Source organism: Electrona antarctica (genome assembly GCF_951216825.1).
Source record: "Electrona antarctica genome assembly, chromosome: 4".
NCBI lineage: Eukaryota > Metazoa > Chordata > Actinopteri > Myctophiformes > Myctophidae > Electrona > Electrona antarctica.
In genome coordinates, this window is record NC_136809.1 from 6,951,660 (window position 1) to 6,973,641 (window position 21,982).

Genomic DNA, 21,982 nt, shown 5'->3' on the forward strand with positions numbered 1-21,982 from the left:
CTGTTGCATTTGAGATCTTCTGCCTCTGCCTTGCTGTCTGCACTTGGGTCCTACCCTCCTGCCCCGCACACGTGACACTTCCATCACAAACCATACAGGCAGTAGGCCTATGGCAAGTAAATCTGATTTTAGAAATAAATTAACACCAAACCAATGTCATCTCATGCACCACACACAAAACAACAGAGAGGGGCAGGAGCTTGCATCCAAAATGTGAAATCAATTATACACATTACACATTGTCTATACTATATAATAGATAGATGACTGTCCTGACTTTAATACATTCAACCAATTCAGTTTGTGTGGTGCACTGCACACTGAATCAGGCACACGGTGCGTGTGTGTGCATGAACTTTGCAACAGGTCTGTCAAAGCTCCACCCCTTGCCATGTGAGACGGTAAGATTGCACTTTGGATCAAACACACAACTTCCAGTGAGGAGGACAGACTGTCTTTCCATCCACAGCTACAGGAGGGAATAGTGACCCAGACCACTGGAACAACCTGCTGCTGACTCTGTCAGATGAATGGACTTTAACAAGAGCCTGCACGATTCACTGCGAAAGTAAACTTCAGGGAACATTCTAGAAGACAGAGTGTTACCACAACTGACTGGCTGGATTTCCTGTCTTGAGCAGAGTGTTTGTAGCTTTACTGAAAAGGCAAAATGGCTGCCAATGTGTCTTTTTCGGAAAAGGACTTGTCCTGCCCTGTGTGTCTCAACGTCTTTAAAGATCCTGTTTTGCTGTCCTGTAGCCACAGTTTCTGTAAATCCTGCCTGCAGGACTGGTGGCAAGAGAAGAGAATAAAGCAATGTCCAGTTTGTAAGGAAATATCTTCGACGGATCGTCCGCCTCATAACCTGGTTCTGAAGAACCTGTGTGAGGCCTTCACACAGGAGAGACATCAGAGAGCTTCATCAGGCTCCGAGGATCTCTGCCCTCTGCATGCTGAGAAACTCAAACTGTTCTGTTTGGATTGTCAACAGCCAGTGTGTTTTGTTTGTCTTCATTCAGAAAAACACGCCAAACACAGTTTCAGACCCATCGATGAAGCTGCTCTGGATCACAAGGCGGAAGTCCAGAAATTACTGAAGCCTTTACAGGACAAACTGGAGGTCTTCAATAAAGTGAAAACAAGCTATGACCAAACAGCAGAACACATTACGTTCCAGACCAGACACACAGAGACGCAGATGAAGGAACAGTTTAAGAAGCTTCATCAGTTTCTACAGGATGAAGAGGAGGCCAGGACCACTGAACTGAGGGAGGAAGAGCAGCAGAAGAGTCAGATGATGAAGGAGAAGATCACAGGTCTGAACAGAGACATATCAACCATTTCACACACAATCAGAGCCATAGAGGAGGAGCTGACAGCTGAACACATCTCATTCCTGCAGAACTTCAAGACCACGATGGAGAGAGTCCAGCTCACACTGCAGGACCCACAGCCGGTCTCAGGAGCACTGATAGACGTGGCCAAACACCTGGGCAACCTGACCTTCAGAGTCTGGGACAAGATGAAGGACATTGTCTCCTACACTCCTGTCATTCTGGACCCCAACACCGTCCATCCATTGCTCATCCTGTCTGATGATCTGACCAGCGTGAGATGTGGAGAGGAACAGAAGCTCCCTGACAATCCAGAGAGATTTGACCACTATAACTATGTCCTGGGTTCTGAAGGCTTTAACTCTGGGAGTCACAGCTGGGATATTGAGGTTGGAGACAATACAGTCTGGGATGTAGGTGTGTTAGCAGAGTCGTACCAGAGGAAGGGAACCACAGCGGGTCCATCCTGGAGAATAAGGTTAGATGACGGTAAATACATAGCATTCTCCAGACCAGGGTCATCCACTGATCTCTCAGTGAAGCAGAAGCCTCAGAGGATCAGAGTCCAGCTGGACTGGAATGAAGGAAAGCTGTCATTCTGTGATCCTGATACTAACACACACATACACACCTTCACACACAGGTTCACTGACACACTCTTTCCATTCCTTGGTCTTCTTGGTACTCTGAAGATCTTACCTAGAACAGTCTAACTCTGGACAATGTACCATAGACATGATGATGATGATGATGATGATGATGATGATGATGATGATGATGATGATGATGATGAAGACAAAGACGATAATTATATGATGATGATAATGATAGACTGATAGAGCATCTTGATCAATCAATAATGGTAATAATGTTAACATTAATAACCTGATGATATTACTGACCATGTTAATGGCAATGGTTGTTGTTATAATGTCGGGGTTTAGATCTATAGATTAACCCGTTAAAGGGGATTGATTGATTTATTAACAGTGTAATGTAGAATTGCAGAATTACAACAGTACAACAGTTTGCAGAATTACAGTACATTTCAAGTACAACTCAATACAAAAACTGTTAACAGTGAGTGGACAACACTCTACACACACTACATTACACTTGTTTACAATAGGACCCACCATTTTCAACAGGGGTGGGTGGGGTTCAGATTTTACGGGGGCCAGTTGAGTGGGAATACCACTAATTTTCAACATTTTACCATGTCATTAATATACCTTGTTGTTGTGTGGAAATAATAAAACTCAAAGTCCCCCCATTCTGTGTTGCCTAGAACTGGAGCTCTGAAAAAATAAATAACATTATGAAGTACATCTTTGCGACGCTCTAAGGTATAATAATGACAAATGAGTGGAATGTCCCTTTAAGACCTGAAGCAGATTCTACCAGTGTTGATTTTGTCGAGATAAACTATGACGAAAAATGTCTGTTGATTACCCTTTACGACTGATGAAAACTAAATGGAAACTAAATGAAAACTAAGCTATGATGACTAACACTAAGACTAAATACAGTGACAATTTTGTCAACAAATTAAAACTAGACTAACATGTTAAGGGACTAGTGGACAAGAGATCCAATATAAGTCATTGTACGTTGCATGCTGAAAATAGCAGATCTACAAGCTCACAACGCGCTGCGACGCGTTGTGAACTTGTGGCCTTGTGGTAATGATGATGATGATGATGAAACTATCAACTGTATAAAATGTTATAGAAATAATGTTATGGGGTATTTATGTACGATATATGATACTCTTATTGTTTTCTTTAGTGTGTAGAGAGGCATATATGTACCTTTTGATTTCTGTTGAAATTATAGATCTGAAGGAAAGACATTATGTATAAGAATGATTTGGAAAAATCAAATAAACATGATCTACCACACAATGTCGGTGGTATTTGAGTTCAGTTGCAGCAATATTGACTCCCACGTTTAAGACGCTAAGAGGTTATGACATTGTATATGACGCTGAGCACAGGTCAGTATGTTAAATATTACACACGTTTTATGGAGTCTATATTTCTGCCCGAGGTTTCTTCCAGTTAAAGCTGCACTATATGTTACTTTCCTTTTCTACCTTTCTATTGTATAAGTTACCCAGGTAACTGAGTGAGAGCTGCCAGGGCCCTTTGGAAAGTAAGAGTATGGCCTGTTACAGCTTATCGTCTGTTTACAGTAGCTGTTGTTCCTTAGTGTTGTCTTCAAGTGTGTTTGAACTGTTATTTTGGCCAATCTTATTTTTCGTCTTTGCCGAGGAAAAGGTGCACGGTTTTGGTGAATAAAACCCCCAAAAGGGCATTCTTGGACTCTTTGACTGTCTTTTTGGAGCCTTGACCGTTCGGCCAACTATCACAGAGAGATTAGACGTTATCCCGGAGACCCAAACTAGTGGAAATAGCAGATCTACAAGCGCACAAAATGAGTCAATCCGTGCAGTGTTGTGAGCTTCTAGAGCGGCTATTTTCACAGCATCCGTTTTAGAAACATCCTTACATCACCCCATGCACAATTTAGAGTTTGTTGAGTCAATAACTGGGTGGCTGATGTTCAGTGACTGTTTCTGGCCCTGGAATTGAAGGCTGAAGTGAATGTACTGTGTGTATGTTGACTTTTGTTGTATCTGCCGCTGAAGGCAGTGAAGTTGTAACAAGGAAGGAACACAATTGAAGATGATGATGTGGATCTACACTACAGTGGATCTACACTACAGTGGATCTACACTACAGTGGATCTACACTACAGTGGATCTACACTACAGTGGATCTACACTACAGTGGATCTACACTCCAGTGTGTCTGATGTGGCTGCTGTTGTTGAAGCTTAGGCCTCACTCACACTGTTGCAACATGCATACAACATTTGTCTTGTGTCTTGTCCGTGTTTAATGGCCCAATGCATTTCCAATGGAAGTCACATGGTTTGACAAAACATGTTTGTTTGATGCGGGGGAGGGGGGCACAACACAGCCATCAAACTAAAATGTTTTGTCAAACCATGTGACTTCCATTGGAAATGCATTGGGGCGGCCATTAAACACGGACAAGACAAATGTTGTATCCATGTTGCAACAGTGTGAGTGAGGCCTTAGGAGCAGGGACGTGCAGAGTGTTAGAGGGGCAGGGGCGGAAATCCTGCAAGAGGGCACTTTTGGACAAGCATAGCAAAAATAGCACGTGTTGCTATTTTTGCTACGTGCTATAGGCTATGTGTTGCTACTATACAGGAGAGTCATTGTGTCCATTTGAACTATGATAAATGTTCGTCGACTAAATTTTTTTCACTGGCAAAACGAAATAAAAGCAACAAAAAAAAATAAGACTAAATAAATGTACAATTTCATCAACAGATAAAAACTAGTATAGTCTTCCATCACAAACCATACAGGCAGTATAGGCCTATGGTAAGTACATCTGATTTTAAAAATAAAATATAGCTGCAAGCAGCGATAAGGCGGGACCAAGAAAGAAGACCATATGCAATAAGAACAATATGCACAAATAAGAATCATGGGCTGAGTTGGCGGTGCTCGGATTTGAACCCATGACCTTGTGCTCCAATGGCAAGAGCTCTACTGACTGAGCTATCCAGACACAGTCAGTTTTCTCGTTGTAAACAGTAACATCATTCAGTGTTTTTGTATGTGTCCTCGTTTTGGGCATGTCATTATCAATTTCTACAGTGTGTGTGCTGTTCATGTGTTCACGTACAAACTTCTCTTCAACTGGAATTTCAGTTAATGGTCCATAGATTGTGTGTACAACGTTTCACGCAAGTTGCTCAAAAATCAGGGCAGAAAATCAGGTATACGCATTTTTCAAGCTGCTCAAAATGGTGGAAAATCTTAGGCGGAGCTTACTTGTCAAAGTAAGGAACATGTGGAAACAAGTGCCATGAATTTTGGCCAAACAAAGCATGAGTTATGACTGTTCAAAGGTTACATTTTCAAAGAAATTCTATAGCGCCCCCCTTTGGCCAATTGGAGTAAGACTGCTTCTAGTGCTATTTGGCATGACCCTCTACTATACTGTAAAGTGACATAAGAATATGACACTGCATGTATGTATTAGAGGCAGAAGAAGAACTTTCACAAACCAGCAATTTTCATTGGCTCATACAAACTTAATATTTTCACTTAAAAATAAATTAGTACTTTTTATTGTCCGTATAGGTCCAAAGTTCACGTGTAGACGTTTTTGTCCATTTTGATCAAAGATCCTGGGAGGAGAGACATTTTAACTGTTTCTCATATAATTCAAAATGGCAGGTGATCTAAAGGTCAGAGGTCAAAAGTCAGAACACGAAAGTTGTTCGGCATGAGGAGACACATATGTGTATCAAAGTGTCATTGCCAACGGTCAAATGGTTCATGAGATATGCACATTCAAAGTTTGCATTTTCAATTGAGTGCTATAGCGCCACCCTTTGGCCAATGGTCATGGGCTTCGCATAGTCACCGTATGGCATGGACCTCTTCCAGATTCCTGCGTTTCACGAAAACCGACTGCACGGTTCAGTCAGAACTGCTATTTTTGGCGGAAGGAGAAGAAGAAGAAGAAAAAAACACAAAAACAATAAGTGACCAAAGTCACTTCGTGACATCTTGGTCAGCTCTCCAGACCTGTGGAAGGGCATTCCTTGATCCTTCCATCCCGCGGGGGGGAACTTCAGTTCTCAGCCCAGCTTGAATTTCCACATTTTTGTGTCAAACTATCCGTGAGTCAAAAACCAAAAAGGTATGGAATGCCCCTCCACAGGTCTTGAAAGCTGCTTCCCTTGCGTACGTCTTTAAGAACCGGCTCTTATACGACCTGGAATAAACTCCCACGTTACCTTAGACAGGCAGCCCCTGTAGTCGTTTTTAAACCTCTGGAACTCCTTCCCCCCTGATATCAGAAACATGGACTCAATCACCACATTTCAAACCCACCTCAAAACCCACCTGTTTAGGCAGGCTTATGGCTGTCCTCTGTTTTGTGCTGCAAGCTGTACTATATATGTTTTGCTAGTGCTTTTAACTGTGTTTTGTATTAACTGTTTGTATATTGTTGTATGGCTGTATGGTATTATTATTATTAGTAAACTTAGGGTGTCTGCCTCCTGGACCAAACCTCCGAAATGGTTCCACAGGAGAACACCAAACCAATGTCATCTCATGCACCACACACAAAACAACAGAGAGGGGCAGGAGCTTGCATCCAAAATGTGAAATAAATTATACACATTTTGTGATTTGTATACGACACAGAACACTTAACTGCTCATGAAGAGCAGGCAGGTGACTGGAAGCAGCTGTCTCTGTTGATGTGGACAAGGGTTAATGAGATTTGAATGGTCAAATTCCACACTGACACAATAAAAAAAATCAAACTTTTCCCATTCTGTTCACTCTCTTGTTCCCTATACGTTGTCTATTTGTCTGGTCTATACTTTATAATAGATAGATGACTGTCCTGACTTTACTACATTCAACCAATTCAGTTTGTGTGGTGCATAACTGAATCAGGCACACAGTGCGTGTGTGTGCATGAACTTTGCAACAGGTTTGTCAAAGCTCCACCCCTTGCCTGACTCATGTGAGACGGTAAGACTGCACTTTGGATCAAACGCACAACTTCCAGTGAGGAGGACAGACTGTCTTTCCATCCACAGCTACAGGAGGGAATAGTGACCCAGACCACTGTAACAACCTGCTGCTGACTCTGTCAGATGAATGGACTTTAACAAGAGCCTGCACGATTCACTGCGAAAGTAAACTTCAGGGAACATTCTAGAGTGTTACCACAACTGACTGGCTGGATTTCCTGTCTTGAGCAGAGTGTAGCTTTACTGAAGAGGCAAAATGGCTGCCAATGTGTCTCTTTCGGAAGATGACATTTCCTGTCCTGTGTGTCTCAACGTCTTTAAAGATCCTGTTTTGCTGTCCTGTAGCCACAGTTTCTGTAAATCCTGCCTGCAGGACTGGTGGCAAGAGAAGAGAATAAAGCAATGTCCAGTTTGTAAGGAAATATCTTCGACGGATTGTCCGCCTCGTAACCTGGTTCTGAAGAACCTGTGTGAGGCCTTCACACAGGAGAGACATCAGAGAGCTTCATCAGGCTCCGAGGATCTCTGCCCTCTGCATGCTGAGAAACTCAAACTGTTCTGTCTGGATTGTCAACAGCCAGTGTGTTTTGTTTGTCTTCATTCAGAAAAACACGCCAAACACAGTTTCAGACCCATCGATGAAGCTGCTCTGGATCACAAGGCGGAAGTCCAGAAATTACTGAAGCCTTTACAGGACAAACTGGAGGTCTTCAATAAAGTGAAAACAAGCTATGACCAAACAGCAGAACACATTACGTTCCAGACCAGACACACAGAGACGCAGATGAAGGAACAGTTTAAGATGCTTCATCAGTTTCTACAGGATGAAGAGGAGGCCAGGATCACTGAACTGAGGGAGGAAGAGCAGCAGAAGAGTCAGATGATGAAGGAGAAGATCACAGGTCTGAACAGAGACATATCAACCATTTCACACACAATCAGAGCCATAGAGGAGGAGCTGAAAGCTGAACACATCTCATTCCTGCAGAACTTCAAGACCACGATGGAGAGAGTCCAGCTCACACTGCAGGACCCACAGCCGGTCTCAGGAGCACTGATAGACGTGGCCAAACACCTGGGCAACCTGGCCTTCAGAGTCTGGGACAAGATGAAGGACATTGTCTCCTACACTCCTGTCATTCTGGATCCCAACACTGCACATCCACATCTCATCCTGTCTGATGATCTGACCAGCGTGAGACGTGGAGAGAAACAGAAGCTCCCTGACAATCCAGAGAGATTTGACCAGTATGTCTATGTCCATGGTTCTGAAGGCTTTAACTCAGGGAGTCACAGCTGGGATGTTGAGGTTGGAGACAATACAGTCTGGGATGTAGGTGTGTTAGCAGAGTCATACCAGAGGAAGGGAAACACAGCAGGTCCATCCTGGAGAATAAGGTTATTACGTGACGGTAAATACAAAGCATTCTCCAGACCAGGGTCATCCACTGATCTCTCAGTGAAGCAGAAGCCTCAGAGGATCAGAGTCCAGCTGGACTGGAATGAAGGAAAGCTGTCATTCTGTGATCCTGATACTAACACACACATACACACCTTCACACACAGGTTCACTGACACACTCTTTCCAATCTTTTACACTGGTCTTCTTAATGGTACTCTGAAGATCTTACCTAGAACAGTCTAACTCTGGACAATGTACCATATAGACATGATGATGATGATGATGATGATGATGATGATGATGATGATGATGATGATACTTTTATGATGATGATGATAAATCATAGATTGATAGAGCATCTTGATCAATCAATAATGGTAATAATGTTAACATTAATAACCTGATGATATTACTGACCATGTTAATGGCAATGGTTGTTGTTATAATATCAGGGTTTAGATCTATAGATTAACCCGTTAAAGGGGATTGATTGATTGATTGATTGATTTATTAACAGTTTAATGTAGAATTGCAGAATTACAACACTACAACAGTTTGCAGAATTACAGTACATTTCAAGTACAACTGTTAACAGTGAGTGGACGACACTCTACACACACTACATTACACCATTTTCAATTCATCAAAACATTTAGAGACGTACGAATATACACAACTATATAGTCAAAAATAAATCATCATAGGAGGTAAAAAGGGAAAAGAAACATATACAGTGAGGGGAAACAGGGGTGGGTGGGGGATTCAGATTTTACGGGGGCCAGTTGAGTGGGAATACCACTCATTTTCAACATTTTACCATGTCATTAATATACCTTAGAGTTTTTGTGTGGAAATAATAAAACCCAAAGTCCCCCCATTCTGTGTTGCCTAGAACTGGAGCTCTGAAAAAAATGCATTAACATTATGAAGTACATCTTTGTGACGCTTTAAGGTATAATAATGACAAATGAGTGGAATGTCCCTTTAAGACCCGAAGCAGATTCTACCAGTGTTGATTTTGTCGAGTAAAACTATGACGAAAAATGTCCGTTGATTACCTTTTACCACTGATGAAAACTAACTGGAAACTAAATGAAAACTAAGCTATGATGACTAACACTAAGACTAAATATAGTGACAATTTTGTCAACAAATTAAAACTAGACTAACATGTTAAGGGACTAGTGGACAAGAGATCCAATATAAGTCATTGTACGTTGCATGCTGAAAATAGCAGATCTACAAGCTCACAACGCGCTGCGACGCGTTGTGAACTTGTGGCCTTGTGGTAATGATGATGATGAAACTATCAACGGTATAAAATGTTATAGAAATAATGTTATGGGGTATTTATGTACGATATATGATACTCTTACTGTTGTACTTTTTCCTTATTGTTTTCTTTAGTGTGTAGAGAGGCATATGTACCTTTTGATTTCTGTTGAAATTATAGATCTGAAGGAAAGACGTTATGTATAAGAATGATTTGGAAAATCAAATAAACATGATCTACCACACAATGTCGGTGGTATTTGAGTTCAGTTGCATCTCCCTTGTTTAAGACGTTAAGAAGTTATGAAATTTTATATGACGCTGAGCACACGTCAGTATGTTAAATATTACACCCGTGTTATAGTCTATTTCTGCCCGAGGTTTCTTCCAGTTAAAGCTGCACTATATGTATTGTTTCCTTTTCTAACTTTCTATTGTACAAGTTATATTGTATTAACACACTCTACCATACACAGATTGTATAAGTTATATTGCATTAACATACTCTAACATACAGATTAGACAAAATTACAGACTCCTATATGACTCCTATCAGATCAGCCATAAATGTGTTTATTATGTCACCGTGGCTGTAAATTAATAATACAGTTGGTGTCTCTGCTCTACCGAGGACAAAGTGCATATACATCAATATCAGTAGAAAATCACTCCAATTCACTCGGATATCTCTGATAGGAACTGGCTGTCTATGTTACAGTATCTAGTTATGTCTGAAATGGTGTAAATGGTGCATATATATATATATATATAGCGCTTATATACAAAGCTCTACATAGATTGTGCATTACATTCACTCATCCACACACACATTCATACAGTGGAGGAAACCATGCAAGGCACCAACCTGCACTTCGGGGAGCAATTTGGGCTTCAGCGTCATGCCCAAATAAAGGACACTGTGACACTAACTCTGGGGGATCGAACTGGGAATACAGCTTCTCTACCGGCTACTCTGAGCCACTCCTGCCTCGATCGTGTCATACAATCCCAAGAAAAAAAATGGGCCATGAGGTGGCACGCCACTTAATTAAACTAATTAATTCATTTGTAACTCCGAAATCATACAAATGCAACCAAATCGATTTGGTTCTATTTTAAGTACACTTTTCAGAGCTCAATTGACATTGATGGAGTTAAGGTGGTTGCACACTGGGCGCGTTTTTCCGGAAAACCACTAAAAATCCGAAAGATGCGCTCTGTGTGCAGGGACCTTTACTGTGTATGCACAAACACATTATGCACGCAGGCATGCACACAAACAATCACAAACAACCACACACACTCACACTCACACACACACACACACACACACACACACACACACACAGACGCACAAGCCTCCAGGCCGCCCACCTGACATCACCTGCTCAGCCCTAGTCCACCCCCCTGGCCCTCTGCCTGTTGTCAGCCCAGTACGACCACCATGCCCACGTGGGGTCCATGCCGCCAGACCCCCTTTTCTTGGTCCCTCCTCCAGGCCCCCTCCGCCCGCCCTGCTCAATATTCTGGACTATGTTAAGGGATGTCTGGAAGCCATCCCTTGAGGGCGAGGCACTGTCACGGTTCGTGACATATGTTGACAATTTTGTGTTATGTTTTCTGTTGTGTTCTTGTGATTTTGAAGTATGTGTTTTCCTTGGGTCCAGTTTGAGTTTTCTCTACACGTGTGTACTCTTATTTTGTAGTCTTGTTCCTGTGTTTCCTGTCTGCCTTGTTTGCTGTCACCTGCCTTGTCTCACCTCCCTGTATTAGTGTAACCCTAGTCACCTGTGTTCTGTTTGCCTGTTAGCCTATCCTATTGTTGATTGTCAGTTGTGTTCACCTGTGTCCTGTTTTTCCCTGCCTTTATATACTCCCCTGTTCTGTCAGTTCCTTGTCCGATTATTATTGTAAGTCTCGGTGTGTTCTGTTCCTTGAGTATTTGTTAAATAAATCTGTTGCATTTGAGATCTTCTGCCTCTGCCTTGCTGTCTGCACTTGGGTCCTACCCTCCTGCCCCGCACACGTGACACTTCCATCACAAACCATACAGGCAGTAGGCCTATGGCAAGTAAATCTGATTTTAAAAATAAATTAACACCAAACCAATGTCATCCAAAATGTGAAATCAATTATACACATTTTGTGATTTGTATACGACACGGAACCCTTAACCCATTTAGGCCAGACGTTGAAATAAATAAAACGTCTTCTGAAAGAATATATATTCAAAGATGTGTGCCGCATTTTCACGATTTTTCAAAAATAGCAGACCTACAAACTCGTAGCTCGCCACTCGGTGGTGCGCTATGAGTTTGTAGATCTGCTATTTTTCAATGGCTAAAGTATTATATAATGCTTAGTTAAAACACCAAAAGGGGTTCCCGCCCAAAATGGTTAACTGCTCATGAAGAGCAGGCAGGTGACTGGAAGCAGCTGTCTCTGTTGATGTGTACAAGGGTTAATGAGATTTGAATGGTCAAATTCCACACTGACACAATAAAAAAATCTAACTTTTCCCATTCTGTTCACTCTCTTGTTCCCTATACGTCGTCTATTTGTCTTGTCTATACTTTATAATAGATAGATGACTGTCCTGACTTTAATACATTCAACCAATTCAGTTTGTGTGGTGCATAACTGAATCAGGCACACGGTGCGTGTGTGTGCATGAACTTTGCAACAGGTCTGTCAAAGCTCCACCCCTTGCCTGACTCATGTGAGACGGTAAGACTGCACTTTGGATCAAACGCACAACTTCCAGTGTCTTTCCATCCACAGCTACAGGAGGGAATAGTGACCCAGACCACTGTAACAACCTGCTGCTGACGCTGTCAGATGAATGGACTTTAACAATAGCCTGCACGATTCACTGCGAAAGTAAACTTCAGGGAACATTCTAGAAGACAGAGTGTTACCACAACTGACTGGCTGGATTTCCTGTCTGGAGCAGAGTGTTTGTAGCTTTACTGAAAAGGCAAAATGGCTGCCAATGTGTCTTTTTCGGAAAAGGACTTGTCCTGCCCTGTGTGTCTCAACGTCTTTAAAGATCCTGTTTTGCTGTCCTGTAGCCACAGTTTCTGTAAATCCTGCCTGCAGGACTGGTGGCAAGAGAAGAGAATAAAGCAATGTCCAGTTTGTAAGGAAATATCTTCGACGGATCGTCCGCCTCGTAACCTGGTTCTGAAGAACCTGTGTGAGGCCTTCACACAGGAGAGACATCAGAGAGCTTCATCAGGCTCCGAGGATCTCTGCACTCTGCATGCTGAGAAACTCAAACTGTTCTGTCTGGATTGTCAACAGCCAGTGTGTTTTGTTTGTCTTCATTCAGAAAAACACGCCAAACACAGTTTCAGACCCATCGATGAAGCTGCTCTGGATCACAAGGCGGAAGTCCAGAAATTACTGAAGCCTTTACAGGACAAACTGGAGGTCTTCAAGGAAGTGAAAACAAGCTATGACCAAACAGCAGAACACATTACGTTCCAGACCAGACACACAGAGACGCAGATGAAGGAACAGTTTAAGATGCTTCATCAGTTTCTACATGATGAAGAGGAGGCCAGGATCACTGAACTGAGGGATGAAGAGCAGCAGAAGAGTCAGATGATGAAGGAGAAGATCACGGGTCTGAACAGAGACATATCAACCATTTCACACACAATCAGAGCCATAGAGGAGGAGCTGACAGCTGAACACATCTCATTCCTGCAGAACTTCAAGACCACGATGGAGAGAGTCCAGCTCACACTGCAGGACCCACAGCCGGTCTCAGGAGCACTGATAGACATGGCCAAACACCTGGGCAACCTGGCCTTCAGAGTCTGGGACAAGATGAAGGACATTGTCTCCTACACTCCTGTCATTCTGGATCCCAACACTGCACATCCACAGCTCATTCTGTCTGATGATCTGACCAGCGTGAGATGTGGAGAGAAACAGAAGCTCCCTGACAATCCAGAGAGGTTTGACTGTGTCTGTGTCTATGGTTCTGAAGGCTTTAACTCTGGGAGTCACAGCTGGGATATTGAGGTTGGAGACAATACAGTCTGGGATGTAGGTGTGTTAGCAGAGTCGTACCAGAGGAAGGGAACCACAGCGGGTCCATCCTGGAGAATAAGGTTAGATGACGGTAAATACATAGCATTCTCCAGACCAGGGTCATCCACTGATCTCTCAGTGAAGCAGAAGCCTCAGAGGATCAGAGTCCAGCTGGACTGGAATGAAGGAAAGCTGTCATTCTGTGATCCTGATACTAACACACACATACACACCTTCACACACAGATTCACTGACACACTCTTTCCATTCTTTTACACTGGTCGTGGTGGTACTCTGAAGATCTTACCTAGAACAGTCTAACTCTGGACAATGTACCATAGAGATGATGATGATGATGATGATGAGGATGATGATGAAGACGATAATTATATGATGATGATAGATTGATAGAGCATCTTGATCAATCAATAATGGTAATAATGTTAACATTAATAACCTGATGATATTACTGACCATGTTAATGGCAATGGTTGTTGTTATAATGTCGGGGTTTAGATGTATAACCTGTTAAAGGGGAATACCACTCATTTTCAACATTTTACTATGTCATTAATATACCTTAGAGTTGTATGAAATGAACTGGAGGTCTGACAAAAATCATTAACATTTTGAAGTAGATCTTTGTGACACTCTAAGGTATAATAATGACATTGTAAAACTAACTAAATGTTATGGGACTAGTGGACAAGAGATCCAATATAAGTCATTTTATGTTGCATGCTGAAAATAGCAGATCTACAAGTTAACAACGCGTCACGCTGTGACGCGTTGTGAACTTGTAGATCTGCTATTTTCAGCAAGTGTAAACAAAAAAATTGATTTAGTCAACTAAAACCGCATGACATTTACTAAAACTAGACTAACACTAAAATATTCCAGTTGACTAAAATGTGACTAATAAAACCAAATGAAGTTTCAATCCGAAGACTATGACTAAAACTAAAATAGAAATGTGTTGCCAAAAACAACACTGGATTCATTCTACAAATGCCTTCTATATCAGTAATTCTCACACTTTCAAGATTTATTTGAAAAGTGTTCAAAAATAGCAGATGTACAAGCTCACAGCACAGCAGGCCCGGATTTAACCAGTTCCACTGAAGGGGGGCTTGAGGAAGTTGTAAGGGGGCGACAAACTGGCAACTGTGGGTGTGTTAGCAGAGTCTTTCCAGAGGAGGGTCTCCAGTGGAGCTCAACACTATGGCTAATACAGTTTCATAAAGGTGAATATGTCCTCCTCGGAGACCACTCTCCTCTCAGTGAGGCAGAAACCCCAGAGGATCAGAGTTATGGATGCACCCAATATTCAGCCACTGAAACTATTCAGCTGAATAGTGGCTAAAATGCACATTCGGCGGTATTCAGTTCGGTTGATTTTAGAGCCGAAACTGAATAGTCAAAGGACCGGGGTTACCTTTCATTTTGTTGTGATGACGTGATCAAAATGTAATCATGTCTTTTGCCATTATCACGTAGCTCTACAACAAAGGTACGGCCATGACAGCAACGGTACAAAAACTGGTAAAAAAACATTAATGATATATAATATTAATCATATTCGGGTATATTCGGTTTGCGGCCAATTGTTTCCTATATTCGGTATTAGGTTTTCGGCAAAGAATTTCCCATTCGGTGCATGCCTAATCAGAGTCAAGCAGAGGAAAGCTGTCATTCTGTGACCCTGATACACACACACACACACACACACACACACACACACACACTCTTTCCATTCATTTGCACTGGTCAGTCCAACATCCCTCTTAGGATGATACCAGGGAAGGTCAACTGTGGATGACATAGTTAGACATGATGATGATGATGATGATGATGATGATGATGATGAAACTATCGACAGTATAAAATGTATATAGAAATAATGTTATGGGGTATTTATGTACGATATATGATACTCTTATACTGTTGTACTTTTTCCTTATTGTTTTCTTTAGTGTGTAGAGAGGCATATGTACCTTTTGATTTCTGTTGAAATTATAGATCTGAAGGAAAGACATTATGTATAAGAATGATTTGGAAAATCAAATAAACATGATCTACCACACAATGTCGGTGTTATTTGAGTTCAGTTGCATCTCCCTTGTTTAAGACGTTAAGAAGTTATGAAATTTTATATGACGCTGAGCACACGTCAGTATGTTAAATATTACACCCGTGTTATAGTCTATTTCTGCCCGAGGTTTCTTCCAGTTAAAGCTGCACTATATGTATTGTTTCCTTTTCTAACTTTCTATTGTACAAGTTATATTGTATTAACACACTCTACCATACACAGATTGTATAAGTTATATTGCATTAACATACTCTAACATACAGATTAGACAAAATTACAGACTCCTATATGACTCCTATCAGATCAGCCATAAATGTGTTTATTATGTCACCGTGGGCGTGGCTGTAAATTAATAATACAGTTGGTGTCTCTGCTCTACCGAGGACAAAGTGCATATACATCAATATCAGTAGAAAATCACTCCAATTCACTCGGATATCTCTGATAGGAACTGGCTGTCTATGTTACAGTATCTAGTTATGTCTGAAATGGTGTAAATGGTGCATATATATATATATATAGCGCTTATATACAAAGCTCTACATAGATTGTGCATTACATTCACTCATCCACACACACATTCATACAGTGGAGGAAACCATGCAAGGCACCAACCTGCACTTCGGGGAGCAATTTGGGCTTCAGCGTCATGCCCAAATAAAGGACACTGTGACACTAACTCTGGGGGATCGAACTGGGAGTCCAGCTTCTCTACCGGCTACTCTGAGCCACTCCTGCCTCGATCGTGTCATACAATCCCAAGAAAAAAAATGGGCCATGAGGTGGCACGCCACTTAATTAAACTAATTAATTCATTTGTAACTCCGAAATCATACAAATGCAACCAAATCGATTTGGTTCTATTTTAAGTACACTTTTCAGAGCTCAATTGACACTGATGGAGTTAAGGTGGTTGCACACTGGGCGCGTTTTTCGGAAAACCGCTAAAAATCCGAAAGATGCGCTCTGTGTGCAGGGACCTTTACTGTGTATGCACAAACACATTATGCACGCAGGCACGCACACAAACAATCACAAACAACCACACACACTCTCACTCACACACACACACACACACACACACACACACACACACACACACACACACACACACACACACACACACACACACACACAGACGCACAAGCCTCCAGGCCGCCCACCTGACATCACCTGCTCAGCCCTAGTCCACCCCCCTGGCCCTCTGCCTGTTGTCAGCCCAGTACGACCACCATGCCCACGTGGGGTCCATGCCGCCAGACCCCCTTTTCTTGGTCCCTCCTCCAGGCCCCCTCCGCCCGCCCTGCTCAATATTCTGGACTATGTTAAGGGATGTCTGGAAGCCATCCCTTGAGGGCGAGGCACTGTCACGGTTCGTGACATATGTTGACAATTTTGTGTTATGTTTTCTGTTGTGTTCTTGTGATTTTGAAGTATGTGTTTTCCTTGGGTCCAGTTTGAGTTTTCTCTACACGTGTGTACTCTTATTTTGTAGTCTTGTTCCTGTGTTTCCTGTCTGCCTTGTTTGCTGTCACCTGCCTTGTCTCACCTCCCTGTATTAGTGTAACCCTAGTCACCTGTGTTCTGTTTGCCTGTTAGCCTATCCTATTGTTGATTGTCAGTTGTGTTCACCTGTGTCCTGTTTTTCCCTGCCTTTATATACTCCCCTGTTCTGTCAGTTCCTTGTCCGATTATTATTGTAAGTCTCGGTGTGTTCTGTTCCTTGAGTATTTGTTAAATAAATCTGTTGCATTTGAGATCTTCTGCCTCTGCCTTGCTGTCTGCACTTGGGTCCTACCCTCCTGCCCCGCACACGTGACACTTCCATCACAAACCATACAGGCAGTAGGCCTATGGCAAGTAAATCTGATTTTAAAAATAAATTAACACCAAACCAATGTCATCCAAAATGTGAAATCAATTATACACATTTTGTGATTTGTATACGACACGGAACCCTTAACCCATTTAGGCCAGACGTTGAAATAAATAAAACGTCTTCTGAAAGAATATATATTCAAAGATGTGTGCCGCATTTTCACGATTTTTCAAAAATAGCAGACCTACAAACTCGTAGCTCGCCACTCGGTGGTGCGCTATGAGTTTGTAGATCTGCTATTTTTCAATGGCTAAAGTATTATATAATGCTTAGTTAAAACACCAAAAGGGGTTCCCGCCCAAAATGGTTAACTGCTCATGAAGAGCAGGCAGGTGACTGGAAGCAGCTGTCTCTGTTGATCTGGACAAGGGTTAATGAGATTTGAATGGTCAAATTCCACACTGACACAATAAAAAAATCTAACTTTTCCCATTCTGTTCACTCTCTTGTTCCCTATACGTCGTCTATTTGTCTTGTCTATACTTTATAATAGATAGATGACTGTCCTGACTTTAATACATTCAACCAATTCAGTTTGTGTGGTGCATAACTGAATCAGGCACACGGTGCGTGTGTGTGCATGAACTTTGCAACAGGTCTGTCAAAGCTCCACCCCTTGCCTGACTCATGTGAGACGGTAAGACTGCACTTTGGATCAAACGCACAACTTCCAGTGTCTTTCCATCCACAGCTACAGGAGGGAATAGTGACCCAGACCACTGTAACAACCTGCTGCTGACGCTGTCAGATGAATGGACTTTAACAATAGCCTGCACGATTCACTGCGAAAGTAAACTTCAGGGAACATTCTAGAAGACAGAGTGTTACCACAACTGACTGGCTGGATTTCCTGTCTGGAGCAGAGTGTTTGTAGCTTTACTGAAAAGGCAAAATGGCTGCCAATGTGTCTTTTTCGGAAAAGGACTTGTCCTGCCCTGTGTGTCTCAACGTCTTTAAAGATCCTGTTTTGCTGTCCTGTAGCCACAGTTTCTGTAAATCCTGCCTGCAGGACTGGTGGCAAGAGAAGAGAATAAAGCAATGTCCAGTTTGTAAGGAAATATCTTCGACGGATCGTCCGCCTCGTAACCTGGTTCTGAAGAACCTGTGTGAGGCCTTCACACAGGAGAGACATCAGAGAGCTTCATCAGGCTCCGAGGATCTCTGCACTCTGCATGCTGAGAAACTCAAACTGTTCTGTCTGGATTGTCAACAGCCAGTGTGTTTTGTTTGTCTTCATTCAGAAAAACACGCCAAACACAGTTTCAGACCCATCGATGAAGCTGCTCTGGATCACAAGGCGGAAGTCCAGAAATTACTGAAGCCTTTACAGGACAAACTGGAGGTCTTCAAGGAAGTGAAAACAAGCTATGACCAAACAGCAGAACACATTACGTTCCAGACCAGACACACAGAGACGCAGATGAAGGAACAGTTTAAGATGCTTCATCAGTTTCTACATGATGAAGAGGAGGCCAGGATCACTGAACTGAGGGATGAAGAGCAGCAGAAGAGTCAGATGATGAAGGAGAAGATCACGGGTCTGAACAGAGACATATCAACCATTTCACACACAATCAGAGCCATAGAGGAGGAGCTGACAGCTGAACACATCTCATTCCTGCAGAACTTCAAGACCACGATGGAGAGAGTCCAGCTCACACTGCAGGACCCACAGCCGGTCTCAGGAGCACTGATAGACATGGCCAAACACCTGGGCAACCTGGCCTTCAGAGTCTGGGACAAGATGAAGGACATTGTCTCCTACACTCCTGTCATTCTGGATCCCAACACTGCACATCCACAGCTCATTCTGTCTGATGATCTGACCAGCGTGAGATGTGGAGAGAAACAGAAGCTCCCTGACAATCCAGAGAGGTTTGACTGTGTCTGTGTCTATGGTTCTGAAGGCTTTAACTCTGGGAGTCACAGCTGGGATATTGAGGTTGGAGACAATACAGTCTGGGATGTAGGTGTGTTAGCAGAGTCGTACCAGAGGAAGGGAACCACAGCGGGTCCATCCTGGAGAATAAGGTTAGATGACGGTAAATACATAGCATTCTCCAGACCAGGGTCATCCACTGATCTCTCAGTGAAGCAGAAGCCTCAGAGGATCAGAGTCCAGCTGGACTGGAATGAAGGAAAGCTGTCATTCTGTGATCCTGATACTAACACACACATACACACCTTCACACACAGATTCACTGACACACTCTTTCCATTCTTTTACACTGGTCGTGGTGGTACTCTGAAGATCTTACCTAGAACAGTCTAACTCTGGACAATGTACCATAGAGATGATGATGATGATGATGATGAGGATGATGATGAAGACGATAATTATATGATGATGATAGATTGATAGAGCATCTTGATCAATCAATAATGGTAATAATGTTAACATTAATAACCTGATGATATTACTGACCATGTTAATGGCAATGGTTGTTGTTATAATGTCGGGGTTTAGATGTATAACCTGTTAAAGGGGAATACCACTCATTTTCAACATTTTACTATGTCATTAATATACCTTAGAGTTGTATGAAATGAACTGGAGGTCTGACAAAAATCATTAACATTTTGAAGTAGATCTTTGTGACACTCTAAGGTATAATAATGACATTGTAAAACTAACTAAATGTTATGGGACTAGTGGACAAGAGATCCAATATAAGTCATTTTATGTTGCATGCTGAAAATAGCAGATCTACAAGTTAACAACGCGTCACGCTGTGACGCGTTGTGAACTTGTAGATCTGCTATTTTCAGCAAGTGTAAACAAAAAAATTGATTTAGTCAACTAAAACCGCATGACATTTACTAAAACTAGACTAACACTAAAATATTCCAGTTGACTAAAATGTGACTAATAAAACCAAATGAAGTTTCAATCCGAAGACTATGACTAAAACTAAAATAGAAATGTGTTGCCAAAAACAACACTGGATTCATTCTACAAATGCCTTCTATATCAGTAATTCTCACACTTTCAAGATTTATTTGAAAAGTGTTCAAAAATAGCAGATGTACAAGCTCACAGCACAGCAGGCCCGGATTTAACCAGTTCCACTGAAGGGGGGCTTGAGGAAGTTGTAAGGGGGCGACAAACTGGCAACTGTGGGTGTGTTAGCAGAGTCTTTCCAGAGGAGGGTCTCCAGTGGAGCTCAACACTATGGCTAATACAGTTTCATAAAGGTGAATATGTCCTCCTCGGAGACCACTCTCCTCTCAGTGAGGCAGAAACCCCAGAGGATCAGAGTTATGGATGCACCCAATATTCAGCCACTGAAACTATTCAGCTGAATAGTGGCTAAAATGCACATTCGGCGGTATTCAGTTCGGTTGATTTTAGAGCCGAAACTGAATAGTCAAAGGACCGGGGTTACCTTTCATTTTGTTGTGATGACGTGATCAAAATGTAATCATGTCTTTTGCCATTATCACGTAGCTCTACAACAAAGGTACGGCCATGACAGCAACGGTACAAAAACTGGTAAAAAAACATTAATGATATATAATATTAATCATATTCGGGTATATTCGGTTTGCGGCCAATTGTTTCCTATATTCGGTATTAGGTTTTCGGCAAAGAATTTCCCATTCGGTGCATGCCTAATCAGAGTCAAGCAGAGGAAAGCTGTCATTCTGTGACCCTGATACACACACACACACACACACACACACACACACACACACACACACACACACACACACACACACACTCTTTCCATTCATTTGCACTGGTCAGTCCAACATCCCTCTTAGGATGATACCAGGGAAGGTCAACTGTGGATGACATAGTTAGACATGATGATGATGATGATGATGATGATGATGATGATGATGATGAAACTATCGACAGTATAAAATGTATATAGAAATAATGTTATGGGGTATTTATGTACGATATATGATACTCTTATACTGTTGTACTTTTTCCTTATTGTTTTCTTTAGTGTGTAGAGAGGCATATGTACCTTTTGATTTCTGTTGAAATTATAGATCTGAAGGAAAGACATTATGTATAAGAATGATTTGGAAAATCAAATAAACATGATCTACCACACAATGTCGGTGTTATTTGAGTTCAGTTGCATCTCCCTTGTTTAAGACGTTAAGAAGTTATGAAATTTTATATGACGCTGAGCACACGTCAGTATGTTAAATATTACACCCGTGTTATAGTCTATTTCTGCCCGAGGTTTCTTCCAGTTAAAGCTGCACTATATGTATTGTTTCCTTTTCTAACTTTCTATTGTACAAGTTATATTGTATTAACACACTCTACCATACACAGATTGTATAAGTTATATTGCATTAACATACTCTAACATACAGATTAGACAAAATTACAGACTCCT

At 41.9% G+C, this 21,982-nt stretch overlaps 2 protein-coding genes across 2 annotated transcripts; both read left to right on the forward strand.

Moving 5' to 3' along the window:
• Positions 1-270: 270 nt before the first annotated feature.
• LOC306922179 (uncharacterized protein) lies at positions 271-8,875 on the forward strand. The gene is made up of 3 exons (XM_079499575.1): positions 271-2,041; positions 6,893-6,933; positions 7,185-8,875. The coding sequence occupies exons 1-3, from the start codon at positions 671-673 to the stop codon at positions 8,578-8,580; spliced, it is 2,808 nt and encodes a 935-aa protein (XP_079355701.1). The 5' UTR covers positions 271-670; the 3' UTR covers positions 8,581-8,875.
• Positions 8,876-12,148: 3,273 nt separating this feature from the next.
• On the forward strand, positions 12,149-21,345 carry LOC306922180 (E3 ubiquitin-protein ligase TRIM39-like). The gene is made up of 3 exons (XM_079499576.1): positions 12,149-13,965; positions 17,177-17,192; positions 18,509-21,345. The coding sequence occupies exons 1-3, from the start codon at positions 12,592-12,594 to the stop codon at positions 19,891-19,893; spliced, it is 2,775 nt and encodes a 924-aa protein (XP_079355702.1). The 5' UTR covers positions 12,149-12,591; the 3' UTR covers positions 19,894-21,345.
• Positions 21,346-21,982: the final 637 nt, after the last annotated feature.